General features: G+C 48.4%; 1 protein-coding gene and 1 pseudogene across 2 annotated transcripts in view; one reads left to right on the top strand and one right to left on the bottom strand.

Moving 5' to 3' along the window:
* Positions 1-12499, bottom strand: part of GPATCH1 (G-patch domain containing 1) — a 44969-nt gene extending 32470 nt beyond the window's left edge. The window contains exons 1-5 of one of the 2 annotated variants that reach the window (XM_081806681.1): positions 12176-12499; positions 6792-6926; positions 3451-3536; positions 1219-1379; positions 473-570 (exon numbers count right to left, since the gene is read on the bottom strand). In XM_081806681.1, coding sequence (XP_081662807.1) covers positions 473-570; positions 1219-1379; positions 3451-3536; positions 6792-6926; positions 12176-12248 — 553 coding nt within the window. In that variant the 5' untranslated portion in view covers positions 12249-12499. Of the gene's footprint in view, positions 1-472; positions 571-1218; positions 1380-3450; positions 3537-6791; positions 6927-7477; positions 7678-12175 lie in introns of those variants that run through there. The other variant, XM_081806682.1, reaches the window with a different exon arrangement.
* LOC102745163 (aurora kinase B pseudogene) lies at positions 3632-4901 on the top strand (annotated as a pseudogene).
* Positions 12500-27851: the final 15352 nt, after the last annotated feature.

The following is a 27851-nucleotide window of genomic DNA, read 5'->3' as shown; positions in this document are numbered from 1 at the left end:
TTTTTTTTAGGGCGCCTGGGTGGCTCAGCTGGTTAAGCGACTGCCTTCGGCTCAGGTCATGATCCTGGAGTCCCTGGATCGAGTCCCGCATCGGGCTCCCTGCTCGGCGGGGAGTCTGCTTCTCCCTCTGACCCTCCCCCCTCTCATGTGCTTGCTCTCTCTCATTCTCTCTCTCTCAAATAAATAAATAAATAAATAAATAAAAAGAAACATGTAGCCATTAGAAAGTATGCTACAGGGGCGCCGGGGTGGCTCAGTCAGTTAAGTGTCTGACTTTGGCCCAGGTCATGATTCCAGGGTTCTCAGATTGAGCCCTGTGTCAGGTTCCCTGCTCAGCAGGGAGTCTGCTTCTCCTTCTCCCTCTGCTCCCCACCCCGCCCCCCCACCGCTCATGCTCCCTCTCTCACTCTCACTCTCTCAAAAAAAAAAAAAAAAAGTATGCTACAGAATGGGTGACAATCAGTATACATACCAGGTTTCTGTCGGCGTGGTTTTCTCTTTACTCGAGGGCCGATTCCTTGTCCTTCCTTCCAACCCATTTTTCTCAGCAATTCAAAACCAATAGATAATCTAGGATATCAAGGCACTGAATGTGAACTTCCTTTTATAATACTAGAGGACAGTAGGAAATAAGCAGCCTTTGAGTCCCTGTCCAGCTCACGCCCTTGTCGTGCCTGAGCCCTTAAATACAGCCCACCCCCCTCCGCATCAGCAGTGCATGGCCCTGCCGTGGACAGCTGACTGGATTTGGGTGCACACCCAGCCTGAGGAAGTCGATCCGAAGCCCTCTCTGCTGGGCCTTTGGAATGGACACCTAGGGACTCTATATGGTCCTTGTCAAGTCTGTGGTTTGGGAAACCATGAGTCTGAGGCGGCCACATCAGGCTACACGCCCAGGAGCAGAACAAGGAGATATGCAGAAAGAGAGGGTAGAATGAGGCAGACAGGAGAGAGCCCTTAAGGCTTGAGGGAAAGGGTGGGAGGGAAGGCACCCTCGTTCCTAACAGCTCACCAGCCTCCAGGAGCCCCAGCAGCACAGCTAGTCACTGGAGCTCTAGAACATGCCATGCAATAAAAGTGCAAGATCCTTTTGGCAAAACCCCCTTTTTCACTCAAGTTGGCTTCTCCTACTTGTAACCAAACTACTTGTAATTAAGATCATTATACATATGCAAAGCAGTGATGCCAAGATCGGAAAAGTTAGAATTAAATTCTTACTTTGCTGGTGTTATGAGGTCATCAAGCAGAGTAGCTCCAGGAATGGGGGCAGTAGCAGCTGCTAACTGCCTGGCCTTTTCTCGTATTCTATCTTTGGTTTTGGAAGCAAAATCATCCGTGGTAACAATCGCTTTAGGTGCTATCCCAAATTCACTAAGATCCTTAAAAAAACATTCAAACAGAATTACTTACATCATTTGGTAAGTGATTAACTGTATTACATCAGATAGCTTTATTTCTTTAAAAAAAAAAAAAAAACCAGTTAAAACTACACAATTGATGGGGCGCCTGGCTGGCTCAGTCAGAAAAGCATGTGACTCTTGATCTCAGGGTCGTGAGTTCGAGCCCTGTGTTGAGGGTAGAGATTACTTAAATGAATAAATACAAACTTTAAAAAACAAACACACAAACAAAAACTACCCAACTGAGTTAGGGATCAATGCAGCAGCTGACTTTACATCTGACTTTGGCCCCTGCCCATAAGCTAAGGCTGGTGGCGGAGGACAGGGCATGACGATGGCCACTCAGCGAGGCCACATGAGGCACAGCCAAGCTAAGAAGACAGGAAGTAATTAAAATACACTAATTACTTTTACAGTAAGTGTGTTCCTCTTGGACAATATTTCAAAGGTCAGAGTGCAGGGGACAAATCTTAGAGTCACAGCCAGCAAGCATTCCTAAGCGTCTACGCGATACTTTAAGTGTTTTTGAATTTCCTGTTGGCTGCCTTTCCAACAGCCTGTGCCTCTCCCTGGGTCCTCAAAGAGCTGTGAAGTGTGCAGGCGCCTGCCTTCCTCTGTGCCACCATGCACTCCCCCAGTGGTGTCCTGGTGTGTATGCTGGGACCACAGGAGGGTTAGCGAATGGGGGTTCATGTCTTTTCTAAGCCAGTCCTTTGAGCCCATTTCCTTTGCCAAGGACTGCTTCGAGAATGAGCACGTAAAACAATCTGCCCGGGGCACCTGGGTGGCTCAGTCAGCGTCCGACTCTTGGTTTGGGCTCAGGGCATGATCTCAGGGTCGTGAGGTGGAGCCCCATGTTGTGCTCCCGCTCAGCAGGGAGTCTGCTGGAGATTTTCTCTCTCCTTCTCTTCCCTCCCCCACACGCACGTGCTCTCTCTCTCTCAAAATAAATAAATAAATCTTAAAAAACAAAACAAAACAAACCCACAATCTGCCCAAGCAGATGTGAGGGAAAATCCACAGCAGGACTCATGTGAATGGTTTCCTTGCTCTCAAGAAAAGGTACCAAGAAAAAAAGTCCTCCTTCCACTGGATGTTGTCATCCTGGATGTGCCATCTGGAACTCCTGCAGCCACCGTGGGACCACAGGGAGGGCTAGTATGAGGACAAGCTGACTTGCAGAAGATGGCAGAGAGGAGAGGACCTGGGGTCTCGTTGACATCTAGACGTCTTGTTGCGTGAGTCACGCTTCCTTATAGATTACGCTAGTCAAATAGGAAGGGGACCTCTGCTTGCCTGTTACCTGCAGCCTAAAGCGTGTTAATAGAGTGTTTGAGTTCATCTTTATCACAAATGCATCCACGACTAGGTTTTAAGGCAACAGAGGATTAATTTTAAAACAAACTGGTGCCCCACATCGGGCTCCCTGCTCAGTGGGAAGCCTGCTTCTCCCTCTCCCACTCCCCCTGCTTGTGTTCCCTCTCTCACTGTGTCTCTCTCTGTCAAATAAATAAATAAAATCTTTAAAAAAAACAAAACAAAACAAAACTGGAGCCCATCCCGCAGGCCAGTAGGACCTCCCCCCCCCCCCCCACCAACCCCATTTGCCCCTAAGAAGGTGGCGGTCATCATTGCTTTAATGATGGACCCAGATGTCTGCACATGGCTCCCTTTCACTCCTTGCTGGTCTAGTCGTTCACTGTTCCTTCAACTGCAGTGTGTACAGCAGTCACTATGGAAGGAAGGCTGCAGGCTCAGCTCCATGGGTACTGTACTTTTGGGGCAATTGGGGCCTTTTCAAGGAAATTTGCCTATAAATGACTTTGCTCTCCACTCTTAACTTTAGAAACTGGCCCCAGCATAAGACATTATCCCAGTGAACAAGAATCCATTGATGTACAGAGCACACTAGTCCAAATACCTAAAAGATAAAGCTTTGCAAACAAAGAAGGCATCGTTCACTGAACTTTCTGGAGAGAGTAAAGGTGCTGCAACAGCCAACCGCACACATCCCACCGGCTACGTGGCAATTAAAGTTCTGCCTACCCACCTCTTCATCCATAAAGTCTTCCGGACCAAGAACAGATTTGTCTGCTCTGTTCTGTCGTGAAGACACGAAGGAAGAGGGTGTCCATCCTTGAAAGAAAAGCATTTAGAATATTACAATTTTGGTTTATAACTAAATCAGTAACAGTGCAATTATGGGCTTGAAACCCCCAATACCGAGTCGTTTGCCCGCGGCCCGGAGGGTGGCTGTGCCACGGGCTTCAGCCCTGTTTCCCTTGTGTGCCCAGCTCTCCTCCCCCTTTCCCTCTAAGGATGGCCCAGAAGGAGAGCGCCCACCCCTGGCCCTACGGCCGGCAGACGACTCAGCCTGGCCTGAACACCCTGCCCCAGAGAGTCCTCTGGAAGGACCCTGCCACCCCGTCTGCGCTTGTCCTCATGAGCCGCTCCAACGCCCAGCCCAAGCTGCCCCTGCCCAGAAGGTGGTGGAGAACAGCAGTGGGACACCCAACTTCTCAACGTGCTCCTTCACCACGGACGACTTTGAGATCGGGCGTCCTCTGGGCAAAGGCAAGTTTGGAAATGTGTACTTGGCTTGGGAGAAGAAAAGCCATTTCATTGTAGCTCTCAAGGTCCTCTTCAAGTCTCAGAAAAGGAGGGCGTGGAGCACCAACTGCGCAGGGAGATTGAAATCCAGGCCCACCTGCAGCATCCCAACATCCTGCGCCTCTACAACTATTTCTATGACCGGCAAAGGATCTCCTTGATTCTGGAGTACGCCCCCCCCGGGGAGCTCTACAAGGAACTGCAGAAGAGCCGCACTTTTGACGAGCAGCGAACAGCCACGATCATGGAAGAACTGGCAGATGCTCTGATGTACTGCCACGGGAAGAAGGTGATTCACAGAGACATAAAGCCGGAGAATCTGCTCTTGGGGTTCCAGGGAGAGCTGAAGATCACTGACTTTGGCTGGTCTGTGCATGCCCCCTCCCTGAGGAGGAAGACGATGTGTGGTACCTTGGACTACCTGCCCCCAGAAATGACTGAAGGGTGCACGCACAACAAGAAGGTGGATCTGTGGTGCATCGCAGTCCTCTGCTATGAGCTGCTGGTGGGAAACCCGCCCTTCGAGAGCGCTTCCCACAATGAGACGTATCGGCGCATCGTCAAGGTGGACCTGAAGTTCCCCGCCTCTGTGCCCATGGGAGCCCAGGACCTCATCTCCAAGCTGCTCAAGCATAACCCCTCAGATCGGCTGCCCCTGGCCCAGGTCTCTGCGCACCCTTGGGTCCGGGCCCACTCCCGGAGGGTGCTGCCTCCCTCCGCCCTTCAGTCTGCCCCCTGACTTGTCCCTGTCATTTATTCGGTTGTGTCTGTTTGTATGCCCGTATATGTGGGGTTGGAAGGAGGGGTACCTGGCCTGTTCCTTTACTTTTCTTCTACCTCCTTTTTATTTAATAAAGGCTGAAGCTTTTCATTTAAAAAAAGAAAAGAAAGAAAAGAAACCCCCAATACCTACAAACTCTTAGCTCCCTCCCTGCTCATATAGACATGATTACATGACATAAACATATTAATGCCCACATCTCCTGTTGTCAGAACTTAGGGGATACTGTGAGGTTTCCCCCTAAGAATTTGGAACCAAGAGAAATCAAATTATTACATTGAAAGTGGCATGTGAGCAAAAAGATGCAAGGTCACCTTAAAAGGGAGGACCACTCTGGAGACCAGCAGGATAACAACAGACACCAACTTATTAACATATCACAGAAATACTAGGTCAGGGTGCATGAGTCAGCCATGAAAGGGTGGCTAGAACCAGAGTCACAGAAGCAAGGCACAGAAGCAATGGGAACATTCAGGGGGCCCCGGCCCGAGGACAAGGACTCAACCTGGCTAGTCTAAGGGCAGGCCGTGCCCACCCCAGGCCCCCTGTTCCATCACACTCCTGAGTCCTATAACACCACCCCTGCTTCCTGTCCACGGTCACCAAGCATGTGCCATGCCTACAGCATGAGAATGGTCTGGAGGTCAAATGTATCTGTAACCATCTAAGATACACTTTTTTAGTTTTCTCTAAGACTGACACACCTCCTCTCTGATTTCCTACAAGAGTCTTGTGGACCTGAGGAGAATGGGGGCAGATCTACTCTTGGTCAGTGGGTAGACCAGATTTCTGGGCAGGCCTGGGAGACAGCCCCAGCTATCCAGGAGTGAGGATCAGCTTTCCCAGGCTACTGCCTTCCTCCACTTTGGAGTTCTGTAGTCTCTGCCCGATTTCTGCACCGTCCTCCCCATGGTAAAGAGATACTCCAGTGTATTAACCTATCATAGTCTACCTGACAATCACGTGAGCTGGTCTTATTACAGCAGGCAGCACAGCTAAAATTGCAACAGTCAGCTGTCTATTAGTGTCCTTCTTTCTTCACAAAGCCTACTGCCATTTTTTACATTTGTAATGTTAAAAATAAGTGTGCAAGTTTAATAGTGCCTTAGTTACCTTACTTTGCCTTTCCTAATAGTAAGGCTGAATACTCCATAGCGTTTCTATCACCTCTGGAGTAAACTGTTCAAATACTTTGATCATTTGCTCACTGCTCTTTATACATTCTGGATACTAAACTTTAAACCACCTTATTTACCCCAACTATTTTTCTTACGTGGCTAGTTCTTTCTTGCACTGCTTTTTTCATCTTTATTGTACTGTTGTTCTATACAAGTTACTGTATGTATCTATAAAAGACGTGCCCCATCTTATTCTTAACAACTGCTACAGGAGTTACTCCGTTCATCCCATCCTCATATCTGACATATAAAAGCCATTTTCTTCCAGTTTCTATGTGAGAACGTTTAAAAAACATGCATTACTTTAAACAATGCAGAACTTATTAAATACTGCATGTGCAAGTTGTAACTGATTTTTCTTCGGGTCGACAGCACGTACTGACAAGTGCTGCTGTGGTCCCCAGTGTCAGGAGGGAATGGCTCTGACCCTCAGTGGCCTCACCTACACAGCAGCTCTGACACCTGCCCTCCTCAGTCACTGAGTCTTGTGAAATGAAGATTACCTGAGTGAATCTGTGTGACAGCACTTCGTGTGTGGCAAGACGCGATATAAAACGGAAGTCACAATCATCATTTAACCATCTGGTTAGGATGTATTTTTTTTTTCTTTAAGTGAAGGAAAACTTCCACTCTCAGATGGTAATGAACAACACACCAATGGACTCCGCAAACATGCCAAACACTGAAAGAACACAAAAGTCTGTGGTGTGTGTATTAAAATGTTTAAAGAAGTTTTTTTTTTTTTTTAAGGGAGAGGAAAGAAACATGGTATTTCAGTCATTTGCTTCAGCAATATTATAGCTATAAGCAGGAAAATCATACCTTCCTTTGAGCCAACGGTGTTGAAGTACCCAGCAGAGAAACCTCCACTGAAGGCTCCATGAAATCGTTTATACCTTCCTTTTTCATCTCTGACAGTCTGATCCTGAAGAGGAATTGGTTTCTTTGGTCTTTCACCTGAAAAAAATATTTTGAATGAGAGAGAAGGGGATGGTGGATTAGAAAAAATTTAGGGAAAATGTCGTTTCTTACACATAATGAACTGTTTATTTCTTGTAGTTTCAAATATAACAATTTTTTTAGAGGAGTTGTTCATTTATTTGAGAGAGAGAGTGGTGGGGAGGGACAGTAGGAGAGGGAGAGAGAATCTGAAGCTGATTCCGCACTGAGCGCAGAGCCCAATGCAGGGCTGGATCCCACGACCCTGAGCTCAGGACCTGAGCTGAAAGCAAGAGTCCGATGCTCAACAGACTGAGCCACCAGGACGCCCCTCAAGTATAACAATTTTAATTAAGTTTTTTATTCCTAGACTTTACCTGCTATACAGTTCAGAAAGTAACACATGGTATCAAGCTTCTTTATAGTTCTAAGGCAATTATAGACATCTCTTATTTGTATTAGACATACATTTTAGCAAGAGTGGCCTGATTCCCACAAAATTCTAACATGTAAACTGAATTACATGGTGGTGGTAGGGGGAGGTTCAAAGAGATGGAGGTAAACCCTACTGGCAGTGCTGGAGGCAAGTTGCTGGGCTGGCACATGGCAGAGGTTTGCGACAGAAGGAACAATTCTGTATCTCTCCTAGAACTTCACAGCATCCCGAGTCCAGATTTTTTCCTTTGGTATTGCCCATTCTCCCCAAATCTTAAGAGTTTCCTTATTTCTGGCAATCTCCTGATTCCATAGTTACTGCTCTTTAGACATAATCCTTTTCCTGCTCTGCTGAACACGGGTGGGTTGCTACAACACATAAGCAAAAAGGAACTTAGTAAAGTCTAAAAGTTCCTTAGGTTTAAACTTTCAGGCACTATTACACACATTACTGCCTAATTTTATCAACTGCAATTCAGAATTCTGAATCTATTTAAAATAAAAAGTAACCATCAACTTATTTTCAAACATTCAGCACAGAAAGCAAGTTATAGAGCAGTTAAAGGCACAGAGTTGAGAGTCACAGCGCTGTCACCCCACCTTCCCAACACCAGGACTTCCATCATCTTGACTTCTCTATGCCTCAATTTCCTCAACCGTAAAATGGGGGTGACATGAATAGTAATAGCTATTTCATAGAGTTGTTATGCAAACTGAATAAGATAATGCCTATAAAGTGCTTAGCAAGAAGAGATACACAATAAACACTGTTAAAATACTAGCTGCCATTATTATTATTATTATTATATACAGTAGGAAAGGCCATATGTACCTGTTAATTCAATAATTAAGCCAGTTACTCCTTCTGGAAGATCGAACAAAAAGTAGAGGAACTTCTAGCCTCACAGTGCTAAATTCTTCCTAGTAGCTTGTGAGGTCTTTAAGTCATTTCTGGAGTATAACCCATAGCAGGGCAGTCAAGAGCTCAGGTTCTGAAGACCAGGAGATCTGGGTTCAAATCCCCCTCTCCTACTACTTGCTAGCTTGGTGAACTTGGCCAAGTTACTTGATCTCTCCAAGTCTCAGCCTCCCCAACTGTAAAAGTAGGGTAAGAAACAGAACCTACCTGGTAGGCTGGTGCACACCCAGAGGCCTGAGCACAGTGTCTAGTCATAGCGAAGCTCGGTCAATATCAGCTACAATTTCATTTCACTCTGAAGAACTGAATTACAACTTGGGTCCCCTAATACAAGATTGTCACTGTTTCTTAGAAATACATTACACACGATCCACTACCATGTGTGCACCTGGCATGACTACTGGCTAAGGGGGGTTTCTCAACTTCAGCACTATGGGCAGCTGATACTGGATAATTCTTTGTTATGGGACGGTCCTGTGTACCGTAGGATGTTTAGCAGCATCCCTAGCCTGGAACACCAGATGCCAGGCAGTAAGCATGCCCCGCCCTCCCACATGACAAACAAAAATGTCTTCAGACATTGCCAAATGTCCACTGAGGGGCAAAATCAGCCCCAATTGAGAACCACAGGGTTAGGGTGAGAGCGCAGGGCCTGCCAATGCGAGGTGCTATTCTTGCTCGGTTCTCAAGGTGCTCTTAATCAGGAAGGGGGGATAAGATCTGCAGACAGCTAAGAGGAAACTGTGGCGGCAGATAATGAGGGCCAACCAGCATGGCCTGCGGGGGCCCACAGGGCTCCTGAGGAGGAGGCGCCACCTCTAATCACATCAGGAGAAAACTCCAGGGAGGAGGTGACATCTTAGCCAGGCCCTCTTATAATTACTGCTACTAATAACAAGTAATCCCTTCTTTTCACACATATTATCTCATTCATTGTACCTGATAAGGACGCTCTGATTCAGTAACTGCCCCAATGACCACGGCTAATAAGCACAAAGCTGCAATCAGATCTTAATTCTACTTCCAAGCCAGGGATATCACCCATGCTATCCTTCACCATGGAAGCAGCCCTGTACTAGACCCTGGGTGTGGAAAACTAACCACAACTCTGTCCCTGTCTCCAGGGCCCTCAGAGCCCAGGGGAGGAGACCTGAATATATAGGAACTCTTCTGATGATGTACAAGGACCACATCACAGTGTCCCTCAGCATGAGCAGAATCTGACAGCTACTGACAGACACACAATTCCCAACAGAAGTATTAACTCCATCAGTAAACAGGAAATCTAAAAAGATAATGTCAGATATTTTGAAAAAGTAGTCTAGTCTGACCAGAAGGCAGGGAAGGAGCAGAAGATGGAACTGGAAGGGCAGACAGGGCAGAAGGCCTTGAAAACAGTGCTTCGGGGTCTGTGGTATGGTCCTGGGGGTGATGGAGCCACAGATAGTGTTAAGTGGGAAAGTCATAACGTCAAAGAGGAAAATCGTCCTAAAATTAATCTGAGTACAGGATGAACCAGAGATGAGGAGAATTCCAGAGCCAACTAAAAGTATCTAATGAGAGTTGGTAAGTGCTGGTGCCCCCTTCCTTGCAGGCCAGAGAGCCTATGTGCCTATGGGTCTGTGTGTGACAAGCACTTCGGCCCCTGTCTCTTAACCAGTAAACCTTTCTGTCAGGGCCAGCAACTTTAAGTGGTAGAGTTCCTCCTCTACCAATGCTTGTCTAACCTGTCACTAAAACTTCAAAGCAGAAGGAAAGTGATTATTGGTCTAGTATGTTATACTGTAAAATGTACTCAGAGTATATTTACACTTCAAAGTGCATAGGAAACAATGACTCAATCTTCAAAAACTTCCAGTGCTGAGAAGTTAAAGAATGATCTTAGACTGGGGGCAAAAAGGGTCTACAAATCCAAAGCCCCTTCCTTCCATTTCAAAAGCATGGTTAGGCCACTAGGCTTCATTTCAGATTCTGTGCATGATCGAAGAGGAAGAATTAGAAAAATGCAGATCAAATAGTTGATGGTACAATATGTCACCCACAAGGAAATGAGTATAAGACAAGAAATACAGAAATGTATAAACAGCTGCCCCACCTGGCTGTAATAACCTCCACCCATGCATGTTTAACCCCTGCCCTCTTCCTGCATAGTGAAATCTAACCAGTTTTCAAGGGATCCCATCCTGCTCTCCCAGATTTCTCTGCTAGCTTGTGTAGGCTATTTCCTCTCTATATCATATAAGGTAGCACTTGCAAACCTTGTACTTTTGTTTTCAACTAGATTTGAAACTCCTCCAATACAGGATCTTTGTCAACAAATTCTTTGAGATCATGAGGTGATGCGTTTGCCAGTAAGGCTAATGTGATCTTAGCTCGTATTAAAGAACTACAGTCTAGGGCACCTGGGTGCCTCAGTCGGTTAAGTGTCTGCCTTCGGCTCAGGTCATGATCCCAGGTTCCTGGGATGGAGCCCCGCGTCAGGCTCCCTGCTTAGTGGGGAGTCTGCTTCTCCCTCTGCCTGCCGCTCCCCCAGCTTGTGCTCTCATTCACTCTCTCTCTCAAATGAATAAATAAAACCTTTTAAAAAAATAAAGAACTACAGTCTAGAATGAAGAACATACCAATGGTAGCCCTGCTCTACCCACACTCTGGTCCCATACTTGGAGAAAGGCTCTGACAAATTGGGGTTTCAAGGACTTTAAACTGAATATATTAGAGGATGTTGAGTGTAGTACAGAGATGTCTTAGAGGAAATGCAAGAGCTGTCTTCAAACACAAAGAAGCTTTCAGGAGACTAGTGTCCCTCTGTCTTTTGTAAGTAGAGGGTAGAAATAGGGCCAGTGTCCAGCAAAAGTTTCTAATGATTAGAACTGCTGGTAGGGAACAAAAGGGTCGTCAGTGGAAAGTACAGAAGTACAACTAACCTGGCAATATGTGGTCAGGGTGGGAAATAAAGTCCCACCAACAGAAGGCCTGCAAGTAACTCCTAGCTACCATGCTTCCTTGGTCCTTCCCACAGGGCTAGAACTGCCATCAGTCCTTACTGGGCACTCAATACATTGCTTAACAAATCGAGTCGTTAAGGGATCAGACCAGAAACATGGGAGAGAACCTTACTTCACCTTGCCCTCAGCCCCACATTTCAGCAGCAAGTCCAGTCTGCTCTGCCTTCAACCTACACCTCTACCCAGACCATTACTTATCCCCGCCAGTGCTAACACCCCAGTCCAAGCCATCCTCATCTCCAGACTTCTTTTTGCTAATCTCCCTCCTTCAGTCTTGCCCACCACCACCCTCAACCCGCCTATTCTCAAAATCCAGCGCGAAATAATCTTAAAATATACATCTCTCCCTTGTGTAAAACCCCGCAATGGCTCTTCTACACTTAGTATAAAATCCAAACACCCTTAACATACCACGTAGATGCAGCCCCTGCCTCCCCCTCTAACATCATCTCTACCAGTCTCCCACTGGTGCCGTCGGCTCCACCCACACCAGTCCTGCCGGTCCCTCAATTTGTCAAACTGGCTCTGACTCGAGAAAATTTTGCACTTGCTGCTCCCTCTAACTGAAATGCTCTCCTATCCAGATCTTCATATGGTTGGTTCCTCCCTCTGTTTCAAGTCTGAGCTCAAACGTCCTCTCCTAGGGAAGACAATGCCTGACGACCCCCCGTTCTCACACGAGCCTGTTTCGTCATCTTTGTTTCCCACCCCTCAGGATCTCACATCCATCCCTCCAGAACGTGAGCGCTCCGAAAGCACACCGCACGTTTCTCTCGTCTCTGTTCCCGACACCAGTGGCGAGAGAGCCTTGCCCCGGGGCCACCCGAGGCCCGGCACAGGGTTGAGTGTTTTTGCCCCGAATCCTGGACCTCTTTCTCACAGAACCCAGCGACCAATCTGGCCCGCACCTTCTTCCAGCGGCTCCAGGCCTGTCCCATAGCTGACCAAGTCCTCATCACTGTCACTGTCCAGCGCCGCCATCCTGCCCCTTCCGGGCCCCGCCCCCTCGCTACGGAAGCCTCGAAGGGCCAAAAGCCTTCAGCCCTTTCTCCTCCGCGAACCTAAGTGAAGTTGTGAGTGCAGGTGCAGGAATGTGCAGGCGGGCTTGCCTCTCGTCTGTGCCTGGGAGTTCTCGAACCCGTCCTGTGAGAGCCGGACCCGGCAGGAGTTGCCTCGGAGGCTCTGGCAGCCATGATAACCCATCCTAGCTCCGCGTGGAGCCGGTCAGGAGGACGCGCCTGGGAGAAGCTGGAAGCCACCCAGAAGTCCCGCCGCGTGGCTGGTGCTCCGTGTTGTCTGCCCGCCCCCACCCATTGGCCCCCGAGACCCTCTCCCTGCCAGCAACCTCCCGTCCACCTTCACTCCCACCCCGCCACCTGCTGGGAAAGTGCCTGTGCTTCCGGATATGCACAGATACGCGCTTTATATACATCACTCTTAGGTTTGTGTAGGTGGAGTCCCCTTCTAAACCTCTGGAAGGATTCCGAGACACTGGAACTCCGATGTCCATGGCTAAGGCAACTCGGGAGAAAGAGAGAGAGAGTGGGAGGAAAGAAGGAAGGAAGGAAGGGAGGGAGGGAGGAAGGAAGGAAGGAAGGAAAGAAAAGGAAAAAGAAAACGGAAGAATACTAAAAAGAGAAAGAAGACGAGAAAAGGGAAACAAAAAGCCAACAGACCTGTAAAAGGCTGCTGTGAGGTGGGGTGGGGACGCTCAGGACGTCCCTACTGAACTTAAAGAAAGAACCATCTCTCAAATGGGGTGCTGTTATCCCACCCCCAAACACCTTTTTACAGAAGGGAAAGATGAAGCTCAGCTAGTAAGGTGTGAGGTTGAGATGAAAAGCAGATGAAGCCCAGGTTTTCAAAATGAGGGTCAGAAGTTGGCATGAGTCAGAATCACCAGGATGTTGTTAAAATTCCCTTTATCCATCCCCCAGGGCTTCGAAATCAGAATCTCTGGGAGTGGGGCTGTTGCTTGAGCACTCACAGTAAGCACCCTCTGATCTCAAGGCCTTTGCGTTCACTGTTCCCTTGGGTTGGAATGTCCTTCTCCCAGATGCCACATGACTCATTCCCTCACCTTCTTCAGTTATCTGCTCAAAGGTTACTTTCTCAGTGAAGTGTTCTTTGACCCTATTTTAAAAACAACCCCTATTTTCTCTGTGCTCAGTGGGGAGTCTGCTTCTCCCTCTCTCTCAGCCCCTCCCCCACCCCTAGTGCAGGAGAATGTGCTCCCACTCTCTCTCTCTCAAATAAATAAATAAGATCTTTTAAAAATTAAAAAAAAAAAATTTTGCTACACTCTCTATTCCCCTTATCCCACTTTACATTTTTCCACAACACTTATCACCTTTAATACTCCATATAATTTGATATACTTATTATGTCTACTTCTCTCTGCATCAAAACTGTAAGCTCCACAAGGACATTGATTAGGACCAGTTTTTGTTATTTTCTTTGGTGTATCCTCAGAACTTAGAACAGGGCTTGGCACATAGTAAGCACTGAATAAATAATTAAAAAAAAAAAAGAATGGATAGCAAGTTAAATAAATCATGGTACATGACTTTAAAAACAAAAGATGTTTTAAAACAAGTTTTAAAAATAGCCGCAGAATTGTTTGACACCTCCCATTGAGAACAGAGTCTATGTCCCCGCCCCTTGAATCTAGGCTCCATAAGTGCTTGACCAAAAGATTACAGCGAAAGTGGTAACATTACATCTCCCATACCCAAGCTTTAAGAAACTTGCAGATTCAATTTGGGATGCTGGCCCTGGGAACCCAACCTCCCTGCTTCGAGGAAGCCCAGGCCACAGGGAGAGGCTTTGTGTAGGTCTGTGACCAAGCCCAGGCCCCAGTTAACCGTCAGCATCCATGGCCAGATGTTTGAGTGAGGGAGATTCAAAATGACTCCAGTTCCAGCAACCATCTGCCTGCAGCTGCATGCAAGACCTCCTGGCTGAGTTCAGCCACCTCCTGGAATCCTGAGAGATAACAATAAACTAACTGTTCCTATTTTTAAGCCATTGTGATCTGGGGTAATTTGCTGGAACAATTACTATACTATACAATTACATTTCTATATGATGGAATAGTCTAAGGCATTAAAAAAAAATGCTGGTGAGGCATGATCTCCAACACGTGTTGTTAAATGAGCAAAACAAGGGGTGAGACAGAGTACACAGGGTGCTGCCCGTAATACTGAAAGAAAACACAAAAAGCCAAATTTATTGTGGCTATTATATCCACAGTGTGGATACATCCACATATACACTACGATATGCATAGCATATCTCCAGTAAACTCCCCAAAGAAACCAGTAACAGTGGTGGCCACAGATCAAAGTACACCAGGGTAGAAGGGATGAAGGTGTACAACATTGTGCCATTTGAGTTTTTGCTTTTAGCTACATCCCTGGGGTTTTTTTCCAAAACATTTTTATGTCAGTGGCTTGGTTTTGATTTTAAATGTATGTATTAGTGTGTACCAATGTACTAAGGGAAAGGCATCTTTTTGTTTCTTGAAGCCCAGCAGGGCCCCAGGATCATCTGCCCATCAACTGTCATTCTGAGTCTAAATGTAGATATTGACAGTAAAGAAGATTGGTGGCTAATCCATACACCCAGACAAATCGTGAAGGTCCATGATTTTATTTCTAAATTACCTAAACCTATTTTCTTCAGTTTATAGCTTTTAACCAGGCAAGAAAAACCCAATAAAGTCATTATTGAGAGTTTTACTCAATTGGATTCCTGACAATCCTTAGCATTTGGTAAGATAGTAATAACTACTTTCTGATTCCTGATCGCTGGGGTTCAGGGGAACAAGGGCCCTTCAAAGTCCCTGTAGCTTCCTCAAAGAGTGGCTCTCAGTTGTCTCCTGGGTATTTTTAGGATGACTGGATGCTCCATCTGTGACCCTGAACCCTTACAACCTCATACTCCTGATTCTTGGCAGCAGGAACCTAAAGGCAACATGTGTTTTATGCAAACTATAGCAGCCTAAACACCACAGACCCTTCCTTTCTTAGACATGCAAAAAGGGACAAATCTCAGAATCTTATCAGAAAACTGCAGATAGGAAGATGTGCTGAATCACCTGGGTATGAAGTAATTTCTTCCTCGTGGTCCATAGAAACCTGCTCTACATGCTTTGGAATCGGCGTCATTCATTTTCCTGCACTGAGTTTTCTTTTCTTTTCTTTCTTTCTTTTTTTTTTTTTTTTTAAGATTTTATGTATTTACTTGACAGAGAAAGAGAAAGAAAGCACAAGCAGAGGAGCTGAAGGCAGAGGGAGAAGGAGAAGCAGGCTCCCCGGCTGAGGAGGGAGCTCCACTCAGGGCTCTATCCCAGGACCCTGAGATCATGACCTGGGCCAAAGGCAGATGCTTAACCAACTGAGCCACCCAGGGGCCCCTGCATTGAGTTTTCTTATTGAAATATCATATATAGGGGCACCTGGGTGGCTCAGTTGGTTAAGCGTCGGGTCATGGGATGGAGCCCCATGGTGGGCTCCACGCTCAGCAGGGAGTCTGCTTGAGGCTTTTCTTCCATTCGTGCACACTCATGCATGTGCACGGGTGTGTGCTCTCTCTCTCTCAAATAAATAAATCATTAAAAAAAGAAATATCACATATATACAGAAAAGTGCACAAATCATAAGCACATGGTTCTATTCATTTTTACAAAGTAAACACATCCATGTAATAATAGGCAGATCAAGAAATAGAAATTTTCCTGAGTCCCAGAAGCAATAGTCCCAGAATGGACTAACTTTTTATCTGCTTTATACTGCATATAAAATAGAATCATACACTATTTTCTGGCTTCTTTTGCTCAATGTTATATTTGTGGGCAAAATATGTTGCTCACAACATACCTGTTGCTTGTAATAGCACTACGTTCATTTTCATTGTGTAAAATTTTTCATTATGTGAGTATGCCACAATTACCCATTCTACCGTTGATGGGCATGTAAGTAGTTTCTAATTAAGGGCTATTTTGAAAAGTGCAGGGTGTCTGGGTGTCTCAGTCGGTTGAGCATCTGCCTTCAGCTCAGGTTGTGATCCTGGGGTCCTGGGATTGAGTCCTGCATCGGAGCAGGGAGCCTGCTTCTCCCTTTGCCTCTCTCCCTATCTCTCATAAATAAATAAAATTAAAAAGAAAAAAGAAAAGTGCAGCTGTGAACATTTTTGAACATGTTTTACAGCGAACACAACACATGCATGCATTTCTATGAGTTATCTACCTAGAGTTGGAATTGCTGGATCGCAAGTTAGGCATATATTTGCTTTAGATACATTTAGAAAATGCCAGTTTTCCAAAGTGGTCCTAAGGATTTATACTCCCACAATGTATGAGATTCTAGTTGCTCCACATTATCATGAATATCTGGCATTTTTTGCCATCTGTCGCTCATTTATTTTAATCCTTAATCACTTCTCAGTATGCCAAAGTAGCCTTCCTGTTAAATAATCACAGGAACAGTGTAATGTAGCATTGTGTATGATATAGGACCAGACAGTCTAGCTTACCAGGCTGATGACCTCTGAGCCTCAGCTTCTTCCTCTGTAAAATGGGGATGGTAAAGTACCCATTTCTAGGGTTGTGGGAGGACCAACGGAGATCATGTACACAAAGTGCGTAACACAGTGCCTGGGATAGAGTAAGCATGCAATAAACAACGGCTGTGTGTAAGACCATAGTTTATGGCTGGGGAAACTGAAGCCGCAAGGGGGTTAAAGGATCTGGCCAGGGTGACTCAGTGGCAGAGTCTGCCAAGCCTGATGTGGCCTCTGTAGTTGGTATATTTCCAAGGGACCATATGGCTTCAGTTTCTAAGAATTTTTAAATAAAAATTGCAAAATCTGGTCTATAGTTTACAATGAATTTTAGTCATGTAAGGATTACTTGTAATTTCTTCTTTAAATTTGGCAAATTTCATAGGATTCTCCAAGAGGAGATATATATCAGAGAAGCTAATGCTCCTTTGTCAACAAGCAGGTATTAGGTGGTGGGATTTGTGTTTTACTTGGAGGAACTGGGTCCCTGGACAGTCAACCACTGGCTTGACAAAAACAGTTGTTTGCAGTTCAGATTTTAACGTTTTGTCTACCTCAGAAATTACCCCCCCAGCTTTTTTTGTTAGGAGCGCAGGGACTCTTTGGCAGTTCTTGTCATGCATACCACCAGTAGGGGTGACAAATAGAAGGCTAGATGTTACTCTCCTGCTGGGTCAGCAACAGCAGTTCTCATTCCCTGATCATAGTGGGATCAGAGATATGGGGTTCAGGCCATGGGCCCCCCTGCAATGAGCCATGAGAATGCTAGAGATGTCTGATGTGCACAGCCCCAAGGAGTGACTCTCAGATGGCTCATGTGGCCTGCTGGGACTCACAGGAAAGTGCTCCTTTTCCTCTGAGGATGCCAGGAGACAGCGTGAGGGTGGGCTGGTGTGTTTTTAACATTATGCCTCTTTCTCTTGTTCTTCCTTTTTAATCAAAAAAGCAGCTCAGGAAGGCAATGGTGTCAGGCTATATTAAATAACAGATTTTGGTTTTCACTTTTTTTTTTTTTTTAAGAGAGTGCACACCTGTGAGGGGAGAGGGAAGGGAGAGAGGGAGAAAGAGAATCCCAAGGAGGTTCCACCTCAGTGAGTAATCCCACCCAGGGCTCATTCCTGGTGATCTAGAGATCATGACCTGAGTGGGCAGATCAGGACCTGAGCAGAAACCAAGAGTCCAGCGCTTAACTGAGTGAGCCACCCACGAGGCCCTGGATTCACTTTTTTTTTTTTTAAGATTTTATTTATTTATTTATTTGAGAAAGAAAGAGCAAGCAAGCAGGGGGAGAAGCAGAGGGAGAGGGAGAAGCAGACTTCCCGCTGAGCACGGAGGCCCATGTGGGGCTCCATCCCAGGACCCTGAGATCACGACCTGAACAGAAATCAGATGCTTAACCGACTGAGCCACCCAGCCGTCCCGACATGGTTGTCTTTTCAAATAAAGTTTGTTTAAATAATGTGAGGGGTGCCTGGGTGGCTCAGTCGTTAAGCGTCTGCCTTCAGCTCAGGTCGTGATCCCAGGACTCTGGGATCGAGCCCCACGTCGGGCTCCCTGCTCCGCGGGGAAGCCTGCTTCTCCCTCTCCTGCTCCCCCTGCTTGTGTTCCCTCTCTCACTATGTCTCTCTCTGTCAAATAATTAAATAAAATCTTAAAAAAAAAAATAATGTGAGTAATTTTAAGGAAGACTATTAAGTCAGTAATAGTGCAAGTGGCACATATATGTGACAAATTCTAAAGGCAAATGGAGCTTCAAGGTGGTAGGAGATGACAAAAATCTAAGGTGATAGGGAATGACTGAAGTCATTGAACCAAAACCTTTTGATCTTAGCCACTAACAGGGACTATGCCCTTGCTCACTTCACTCTCTGAGACTCGGTCTTCTCCTGGGTCAAATGGAGATTATTTAATCCTTTTATTTGCCAGAGGGTCATGAGAATGAAACACAATCTCTATGAACTTTCAATGGCTAGAGCAGAGATTCTGTTATTAACTTTATTATCGGTAGTAGTAATAGTACAGATAGAAGAGAGTGACCTGCCACCCTAGGATCCCTGAAACAGGAGAGACTGTTTTTAAACTCCCAGCACCCACCTGGTGTGTTTCCAGGGCAATGGATTTATTACAGGATGACCGACATATGCTATTAGTTTAATAGTCAATTTCTGACCTTAAGAGAGACAGGGAGTTTTTGCATCAGAGTTTCCCAAACACCTGTCCTGGACCTGAGCTGGTTAGGACTCTTCAGGTTCTTAGAATTAAAACAGTCCTTTCTGGACAGGCCTTTTCTTGTGCTGCATCTCAGAGTCTGCAGGCAGTGATGAGGAGGGTTTTTTTGTTTTAGAGGTTCTTCTGGTTTTTTTGTTTGTGTGGTTGGTTTCTTTTGTTTTGTTTTTGTTTTTGTTTTACATTTACTCGATCATTTGTCCTTGGTTGTTGCCACTATTTATTTTAAAACTCTTGAACAACCCCTGATGCACACACTTCGCCCCCCTTCCGCTCCGCCGCCCCCACCCCCCCGTTTTTTTGAAGAGAAGGAAATGGATGGCTTGTTTTGAAAGCAGATTGTGTTCCATTCTACCTGCTGCATCTACCGCGACGGCCAAACACAGTACCAACTGCGCAAAAGTGTCCCTCGGTTGGGGGAGGGGGTTAGGGACTGCAAGACCTCAGCGCAGAGGGGCGTGGCCCCGCGGGCGGATTGGGGGGGCTTCCGGCTCCGGCCTCAGGTTCTGGGCACTGTGTTCGCCAGGCATCTGGCCCCGGAGTCCACGGGTCAACGGGGGGTGGCTTGGTGAGAGGGTGGTGTGAACCCCGGCGTCCCCCTTTCACTCCTAAGCTAGGCGCGTCTACACCCCAGCCTAAGGGCTATAATACGCACTTTCGTCGCAATACCGTCGGCCAGTTCGAGAGAGCACGATCTGACTCCATTTTGCAGCTGAGAAAACTGAGGTTTGCAGTGGTAGTTAAAGGCACTCGAGGACATCCAGTCTCTGCGGCACAAGACTCTGGGGATCCCCCAGCGCGGTCCGCGACCCCCAGTGAATCTGCCTACTCTCTGCAGCGAGGGTGGGGGAATAATGGGGTTGACCGCCACGCCAAAAGGTCTGAGTCACCCAGCTAAGGCCCGCAGGGGCTCAACGAACTCGTCCTCCCCGTCCCCGACTCGGTCCCGGGTCCCCCCGAGGCGGAAGCTGTTCCTGACCACTCGGCTCAGGGTCCAGCACTCCCGCCGCGCCTTCTACGTGGCGTCGGGTTTGGTCACTGTCCTCGCGGTGTCCGTGCTCCTTCAGGGAGGTGCCACGACTTCATCCGGGCGCACCGCGTTTACCCCCGGGGCTCCAGACAAGACGCCGGGTTCCTAGCTCCGGCCTTGCTGCGGCCTCGGAGACCCCCGCCTCTGCGCCGCAGGACTGACACAGTATCGAAGCCTAGAGTAAGGCCGCGAGGCTCGGAGAAAGCGAGCGAGGCGCCCAGGGGCCCCAGTTCTCCCCGCGGCGAGCCTCGGACCTGGGGCGCGGCTCCGCCCGGCCAATCCGGAGCCGGGGCGGGGCCAGGGGCGTGGTCTCTGCGGACCCGGCTGGGACTCCAGGGCTCGGGGCCTGCCCCGGGGCGGGGCTGGAGGGGCTGCCGCGCGGGCGGGGCGGGACGGGGGCGGATCCCGGCGCCCTCCCGGGCGGACGCGCTGAAGAGCCTTACTTAGTCCGCCCTCCGCGTCCGCACCGCGAGCATGACCGACGCGCTGCTACCCGCGGCCCCCCAGCCGCTGGAAAAAGAGAGCGACGGCTACTTTCGGAAGGTGGGTGGCCTCGGGTGGGCGGGCTGCCTACGGAGAGCTCCAGACCTCCTGCACCCAGGCTGCGGAGGGGGCTGCGGGAGCGCGCGGCCGGGGTCGACCAGGCCCGGAGGGGGAGGGGGCGCACTGGCCTGGGGCGGGAGGGGCAGAGGCTCCGGGTGAGGGTTCCGGCGGCTTCGAACCCTCAGGCACAGTGCAGGTGGCTTCCGGGGCTGGGGGCGGGGAGGGGTGCCTGGGGCTTGCCCCGCGCAGGTGGCGGCAGAGGCTGGGGGCAAGGAGGGGTGCCCGTGGCCGCCCCGGCCGGCGATCCCGTGCGGCTGGGGAAGGGATCAATGCCTAGTTTGGGGGGCTCCCGCAGCCTTGCGGCACGTTGGGACCGGAGCCCACCTTGAACCCGAGCGCTGGTCGGGGCGCGGGTGGAGATAGTGGGATCACTCCAGGTGGCTTGGCGTTCTCCTCTAGCCTCCAGACGCTTCCAGTGTCCGCTTCTTCGACTTTTAGAAGGCAGAGGAGATTTGTCGGTGGGAGGTGACCTCGGGCGTTGCCCCCTTTTCTGTCCCGAGTCGCCTGGGAGGGAGTACGCGCAGCAGACTTGAGGGCGCGGCCTCGCCCCTGCTCATTTTATGCCAGAGCGGATTTATCTGTTTGTTGGAGAGACCCGCAAAGAGTGCGGGCTCCGCGGGAGATTGGTACGTCCTTGCCCCCCTCGGCACACCCCGCGCCACCCGCCCTGGGATAACAGTCCGGCAGCCCAGTCCCTCAAAAGCGACCACAGCCCGCAGGGTGGGGGCGCGGAGATGCCCGCAGGTGGCCAGGCCTGCAGTACAAAGATGCTTTCGAACCCAGAGGCACGGTGACACTTTCCACCCTGCCTCCTTGGAGGTTCTAGCGAGTCTAAAAATAGCCTTTGGCGGTTGGCCAGCTTTGACTGGGTAGGTTGAGAGATTGTTGTGTTTTTGTTTTGTTTTGTTTTTATAACTTATAGGACAGCAGGCGGAGTGCCTAATTATAAATAGGGAAGTGAAACTGTTTCCCACAAGACAGTCCTTAATTATTAAAAGCCTAACGATCCAGTCGGCAAATGAACTTGGAATCTTTCCTTCTTCCACCTGACACAGCCTTTGGGCTTTTCCTCTTTGGTGAGGAGCAGTGGCCCCAGGGGATGGGCAGGACAGGAGGGGAACTAGAAACAGGTGAGATTAGAGTGGGAAAAATTCTTTTTGGTTAAATTGCTTTTAGCATTAAAAAAAAAAAAAAAGTAGTTTTAAAGTATATTTAAGTTCTAAGATGTCATCATGGAATTACAGGATTATAACTTCTAATTATGTGTGGCATTTGGGACAGAGGATCACAGGCCGTAGAATTGCAGAAGGAGGTGGGGCCTGGGAATCCCTAGATCTTGGTCCTAAGGCCCCAGAACCTGACTGCCACCCTGACAAAATTCCTGTGTAGCCTTCAGCAAGTTGCTGTCTCTTCCTGGGACTTCATTTTCTCCCTGAATCGTTTGTTCTCTCAACAGGTGGAAGTCTGGACCCACAGCAGCATTTGGGGCAAATGACAGAGGGAGGGGAACACCTGTGAGGGTTCCATCCCCAAGTCTTCCAGAACAGGTTTTCCAGGGGAGGATGAGCACAGGAAAGAGAGGGGACGGCCCGGTTGGCAGGGAAGCTGGGAAAGGATGCAAGGTTGGGTGTTTTTAGATGCAGTTTCTCTGGTGGTCAGTAGGAGAATCGTGGGTGCAAAATAAGATGAAACACTGGTTTACAATTAGAAACATCTCTTTTGAAAAGGATATCTTGTAATGATCGTTGTGCTACATCATACCAGCCCAAAAAATGTTCTTTGTACCAGAATATTAAAAGGTGTTGATGTTGAACCCCTTCTCAATTTGTGATCTGAGCCAGTTTGACCTAAAACAAATGCTCCCTGAATGAAAGGTAAATGTTAGACAGGTGAAAAGGGGAGGAAGAGCACTACAGGTAGAGGGAACAGCATGGGCGAAGGCATGAATTGGAACCCTCTAGGGTGTGCAGCCCTAAGTGGGAACGAGGCTGTTCGGAGCCATGCATCCTGCTAAGGAACCAGGGAACCTCAGGGATCCATTCGAGTGTTTCAAGAAGGACCAGATGTGAAAGATTCATGTCCCAGAAAGCTGAGTGATCTGTGAGTGGGGACTGGGGGAGAGGCCAGGGAGGATGGGGGTTTAGCTCCCTGAAATTTCCATCGTCTCTGCCCTGCCTGCTCTGATACCATCAAGGACTTTCCAGTCAGTTATAAAGTGCTGTGTAAACACAGCCTCACCACCCATCCTAACCACCAGCCTGCACCCCGAACTCAAACCGGGGGTCCAGCATCGAGACAGGGATCCTAGTGAGGAGGTCAGAATGATGAGCAACAGCAGTGTCAGCGGGGATGGGAAGAGTTAACAGACGGGATGTGTGGGGAAGGTGCTGATGACAGGAATCCAAACTGTCTGCCTTAGGTGTCTGGGTGGATGGGCAGGCACCAGGCGGGGGAACCTGGAGCCTGGTGTAGGGCAGGTGGATTTGAGGCCCCCATGACATATCCAAGTGGTGGTCTCACAGGGGAGTCCACTCTACAGACCTGACAGGCATGAGAGCACCCTGGCTGGCGATGCGGCTTTGGGGGTGCACCAGTTGGGAGGCATTTGGGGTGTTGTGAGGGGGCCCAAGACAGAAGGGAATAATATATCCACTTAAGGGACAAGCAGAGGGATGGGAAGCAAGCCAGAAGGGCTGCAGTGTCAAGGAAGCTGAGAGAAGAGTCTTTTTCGTGCAGAGGTGGGGTTGACAAATCAGAGGAGTGCTGGAAAATACTGGATTTAGTTCTTTAGGGGGTTGTTAGCTAATGAGTGGGTAGAGTCGGGGCAAAAGCCAATGTGGTGGGGTGCAGAGGGGAGAAGGGCAGAGAAGGTGATAGTTGGGAGATTAGAGGAGAGAGAAGGCAGGTTCATTTCAGAGTGAGGAAGTCTAGAGCCTTTTTAAAGCTGTTTTTTAAAGAAGTTTGGGGTGGAGGGCAAGGTTGAAGATTCAGGGGAGAAAAGGAAGGAAAGAAGGAAGGAAGGAAAGTAGGAAGGAAGGAAAGAAAAAAAGAAAGAAGGAAGGAAAGGAAGGAAGAAGAAAGAAAAAGAAAGAAAGAAAGAAAAAGAAAAGTTGGAGACAGCTGCTGCACATCCGGGGTGGATGAGCCAACCAGGGGCAGTACGCGAGAACCCCTGAGACTGGAGATGCCCCCAGGGTGAGCTCCTCCATCCCATCTTTGGGCTTGGGAAATTTTGCACACACTCAGAGGATCAAATTAACTGCTACTGAAATCAGGCTTCTCTTTCATCCGAATGTTCTTTATTCTGTCTTTTCTCTCCTTCCTTTTTTTCTCAAAAATGCCATTCTGCTCCATTCATTCAAAAAGCATTTATTGAGTGACAGCTCTGAGCCTGACCCCTGTCAGATGCTGGGGCGGACTCGACTCTCGCTCAGTCTGGCTTCTGGCTTCTGTGGCTGTTCGCGGTGGGCCTCATGTCCTGGGGTGCGGGCAGTGCTGGGAGTCAGCGCTTTGTCCAGATAGATAGCTCAGGCCATGCTTGAATAGGAATCTGCTTCTTTGCTTTAGAACAGAGAGCAAAAAAGCGTATTTGGGAAGGGCTTGTGGGCGGGGGGGTCCATAGTCCATATTCAGAGCTTCAACTCTGTTTTGTGTGACTTGCATACAAAATGCAAACAAATTGCCCAAAAGTTCACTCTGCCGGCAGGGCCTAGACCCCAAATGTACAAGGCAATCATCGGCAGAGAGGGAGGTCCCCAGTAAATCAGGGTCTTCTTGGGGTCATGTAGCTCTTGGCTGTACAGAGCCCAAGGACACGGACACAGCTTGGCCCCAGGCCACCAGTATAGACTCTGGCCTCCTGGGGCTGGCAGCTGGGGGGGGTGGGGGTGGGGTCTCTGAATTAAAAACAAACAAAACCCACAGAAAACTTTCTGGTCTATTGCAACGTGTTCCTCTCTTCTCTGGCTTCTCGCCGGTTTTTCCTTTTTTCCCTTTACATCAATATGTTTACATAGAGTCACATGCTCTATAACCATACATTACTTTCTTAAAAGAAAGGCCGGTGGAAAGGGAGCTGCTTTTTCCCAAACAGATTTTCATGCTCGTCCTGATGGAAGTGGGTGGGAGAATGGAAGAAGGCGTGTTCTAGTTAATGCAGAGGAATGTAAGTTTCTGGGGCACCGTATCCTTGGAGCAGATCCTGTCTCCGGAGATCTCTGGGTGCTGTCGTCCTAAAACCCACAGGAAATCCTCTCCGTGGCTGAGAGAAAACGAGCTGGAGAAAAACTTGAGAAAGCCCTTCCCCGGGGCTGTTGAAAGGGGCCCTCTATGAAAGGTCTTAGCAGAGTGTGGAAAGATTCAATCAGGACAAAGTGCAGTATTGTCTGTCCTTATCTCTGCCTCTTCATCCTTTGGGAATAAAAATGACCCGAAATGAATTTAGCTCCATTGTTTTTACCCCAGAGCTGGAGGAGAAGTTGTTTCTTGTCCACAGAAACCTCCAGGCTGGACAGGGCCCCAAGGTTCACCGTGTCCTGGTTTATGGTCCCTGTTTTCTCTGGGCTTCCTCAAGGCTCCAGCAGAGAAGGAAGAATTCTTTTTTTTTTTTTTTTTTTTTAACCTAGAAACTCCTCCTAGTTCCCGCTCTGCACCATTCATCTTAGTGAAGTGTAATTCTGTGTTAGGCACGTGAGCACATCATCTAATTATGAGCACACTTGTGTGTGGGGATGCTTCCTTTTGGGCTAGGTCCACAGAGCACAGTGTGGGTCCTGGGGGCTCCATCAGCTCCACCTTTATTGGGTAGTGATAACGTCCCTCCAGGTGTCTGGACCCATCCCCTTGGAGCCTTGAATCCTTTCCCAGATGGGGAGGGAGGGAAGAGGGGTGTGAAAGTTGGTGATGCTGCCCCCTCCCTGCCCGGTACACCGCCATGGTCTAAGCCAGGTCCTAAAGGCCAGGCTGGCTCCAGGTTGATCATGGCCTTGGTGAGCATCTGCCTGGTTGCACGGTTACACACTAGGAGTCCAGAGGCTGTGTATGACAAACACCTCTTCACACTGAGGGATCCTGGCCAGGAGGGGTCGCCTGGCAGAAACAGAATTTCCACGGTGACTCAGAGTAGAGTCAGCGTGATGGACTAGCTGTGACACCGTAAATGTCCCTTGCTTCCTGGGGCTATTTGGATGGATCCCAAGACACCACCTGTTGATACGAGGCATTGGCCTTAGCCTCGTCACCACTTCCTTCTCTGGATCAGGTGCCAGAGTCTCGTGACAGAAAGGCTACATTGGAGGTAGCCGCAGGGGCAGCCCAGCCACAGGATAGGGTGGCAAAGTGGGCAGCAAGGGGCGCCGGCCAGGAGCGAGATCTGCCTGCAGCACCAGGGACAGGGGGGAGAGATGCGAGTCTTTCTGGCCTTTCCAGTCAGATCCACACTTCACTATGGCTGTATGCCCTTAGCAAGTCCCAGGTTTTGATTGGGTTATAAGAAGAGGAAAGGGCAGGTGATTGAGAACTTCAGAAGTAGTTTCTTTTTCTCCAGAATTATTTGTATTATAAAAGTAACATGAATTATTATAATTCCAGAAAAAAGTAATTACAGGGGCACCTGGCTGGCTCAGTCGGAGGAACGAACGACTCTTATCTTGGAGTCATGCATTCGAGCCCCACGTTGGGTGTAGCGATTACTTAAAATAAACTTTAAAAAAAGGTAATTACAGAAGTGTGCAAATTCACAGACATATACCAGCCCTTACCCCGCACAGACGCGCTCTGTAGACAAGAACCGTTAACTGTGGCTGAGTGAATCCTACCAGTTGAAATAAGCAGGTCATTAGTTGGGACTGGAAATATATTTGTTTCATGGAAAATTTCGGTGTTTGTAAAGGCTTTGTTATTCATTCAACACGTTGAAAAACAACTGTGAGTGGTACGCAGGAGGTGATGGTAAAGATTCGTAGAAGTGACTGAAGGCAGCCTTTAGTTAAAGATTATGGCGAAGTGTTGATTTCATATTGTGTCACCCCTTGCCCCCCCCCCCACCCTGTGCGAATGGTTGGGGATGCGGAAGAAGAGCAGGTGCTCTTTGATGTGCAGCCCCCAAGCCCGGCAAAGATCCTGGAAGGGCAGGAGGGCTCTTGAAAAATGCCGGACTTACGCTTTTTATGGATACGGAAAAGCTAGATTCTGTTCATCATCCAACCTGCCCCGAATCTCGAGCATGGTGAAAAGTTAAATTAGATGTGTGTGTGTATTGCAGGGTATTACCTGCTATTTCAGTGCTTTCTGGGTGACAGCTTCTGGCCAACTCACAGTTCTGTTTTCCAGAGTTGGGTGGTTGAGTGGGGGATCGCACAACTAGGAAGGAGTGACAGAAGCAGAGAAAATATCTTTGTGCTACAGGAGCAGCAAAAAGCACCCTCTTTCCCACGTGCTGTGCGAGGGGGGCTCTAGCTAGGAGACCCTGCCCCCAGTCTCACGCCGGAACGGGAGACCCCGGGTGCACACTGTGCCTTCAGTTTGCTGCAGAAACATCTCCGTGTGTAAGCTTTCTCTTTGGCTGTGTGCAAGAGCCCGTGCTGGTTTTCTGGGGCGAGGGGAGCCAGGCGCCAGGCACTGACCTGAGTGTGGGGTTTGGGGGGGTGGTTGGGGAGGGGCGTGGAGAGGGAAAGACTATTCCATTCCCTCTGCATCTGCCATCTGGGTGGCCTGGCCTTTCTACCTTCCTCAGGTCTGTCTCTGCAAGGTGTAGGCTGAGTAGCTTTTCCTTCCTGGCAAATTAAGTGCCTCCAGTTTGCGCCTGGGTATTGCTTTTAAATACTTGTTTCCCAGCTGAGCGATGGGACTAAGGCACAAAGGGCACGCCAGGGGGATGTTGACAAAGGGAGTTTTCACTCGAGGTGAACTTATTCTAATTAGGACTCATGAAAGAATTAATTGCAGATGCCAGAAAAATCCAATCCAAAATGACACATAAACACACTGTGGCGCATCCCTACAATGGAATTCTAGCAATGAAAAGGAGCAGGCTGCTGATGAGTGCAACCATATGGGTGAATCTCAAAGCATAATATTGAGCACAGTAAGCCAGACACAGAAGAGTCTATACTATATGATTCCATTTATCTGAAGTTCTAGGACAAGCAGAAGTCTGTGGTGAT

The sequence above is a fragment of the Leptonychotes weddellii genome, chromosome 16 (genome assembly GCF_054177405.1).
Source record: "Leptonychotes weddellii isolate Sample4059 chromosome 16, ASM5417740v2, whole genome shotgun sequence".
Classification (NCBI taxonomy): Eukaryota; Metazoa; Chordata; class Mammalia; order Carnivora; family Phocidae; genus Leptonychotes; species Leptonychotes weddellii.
The sequence above is the reverse complement of the archived record's forward strand: the minus strand, read 5'-3'. Positions and strand labels throughout refer to the sequence as shown.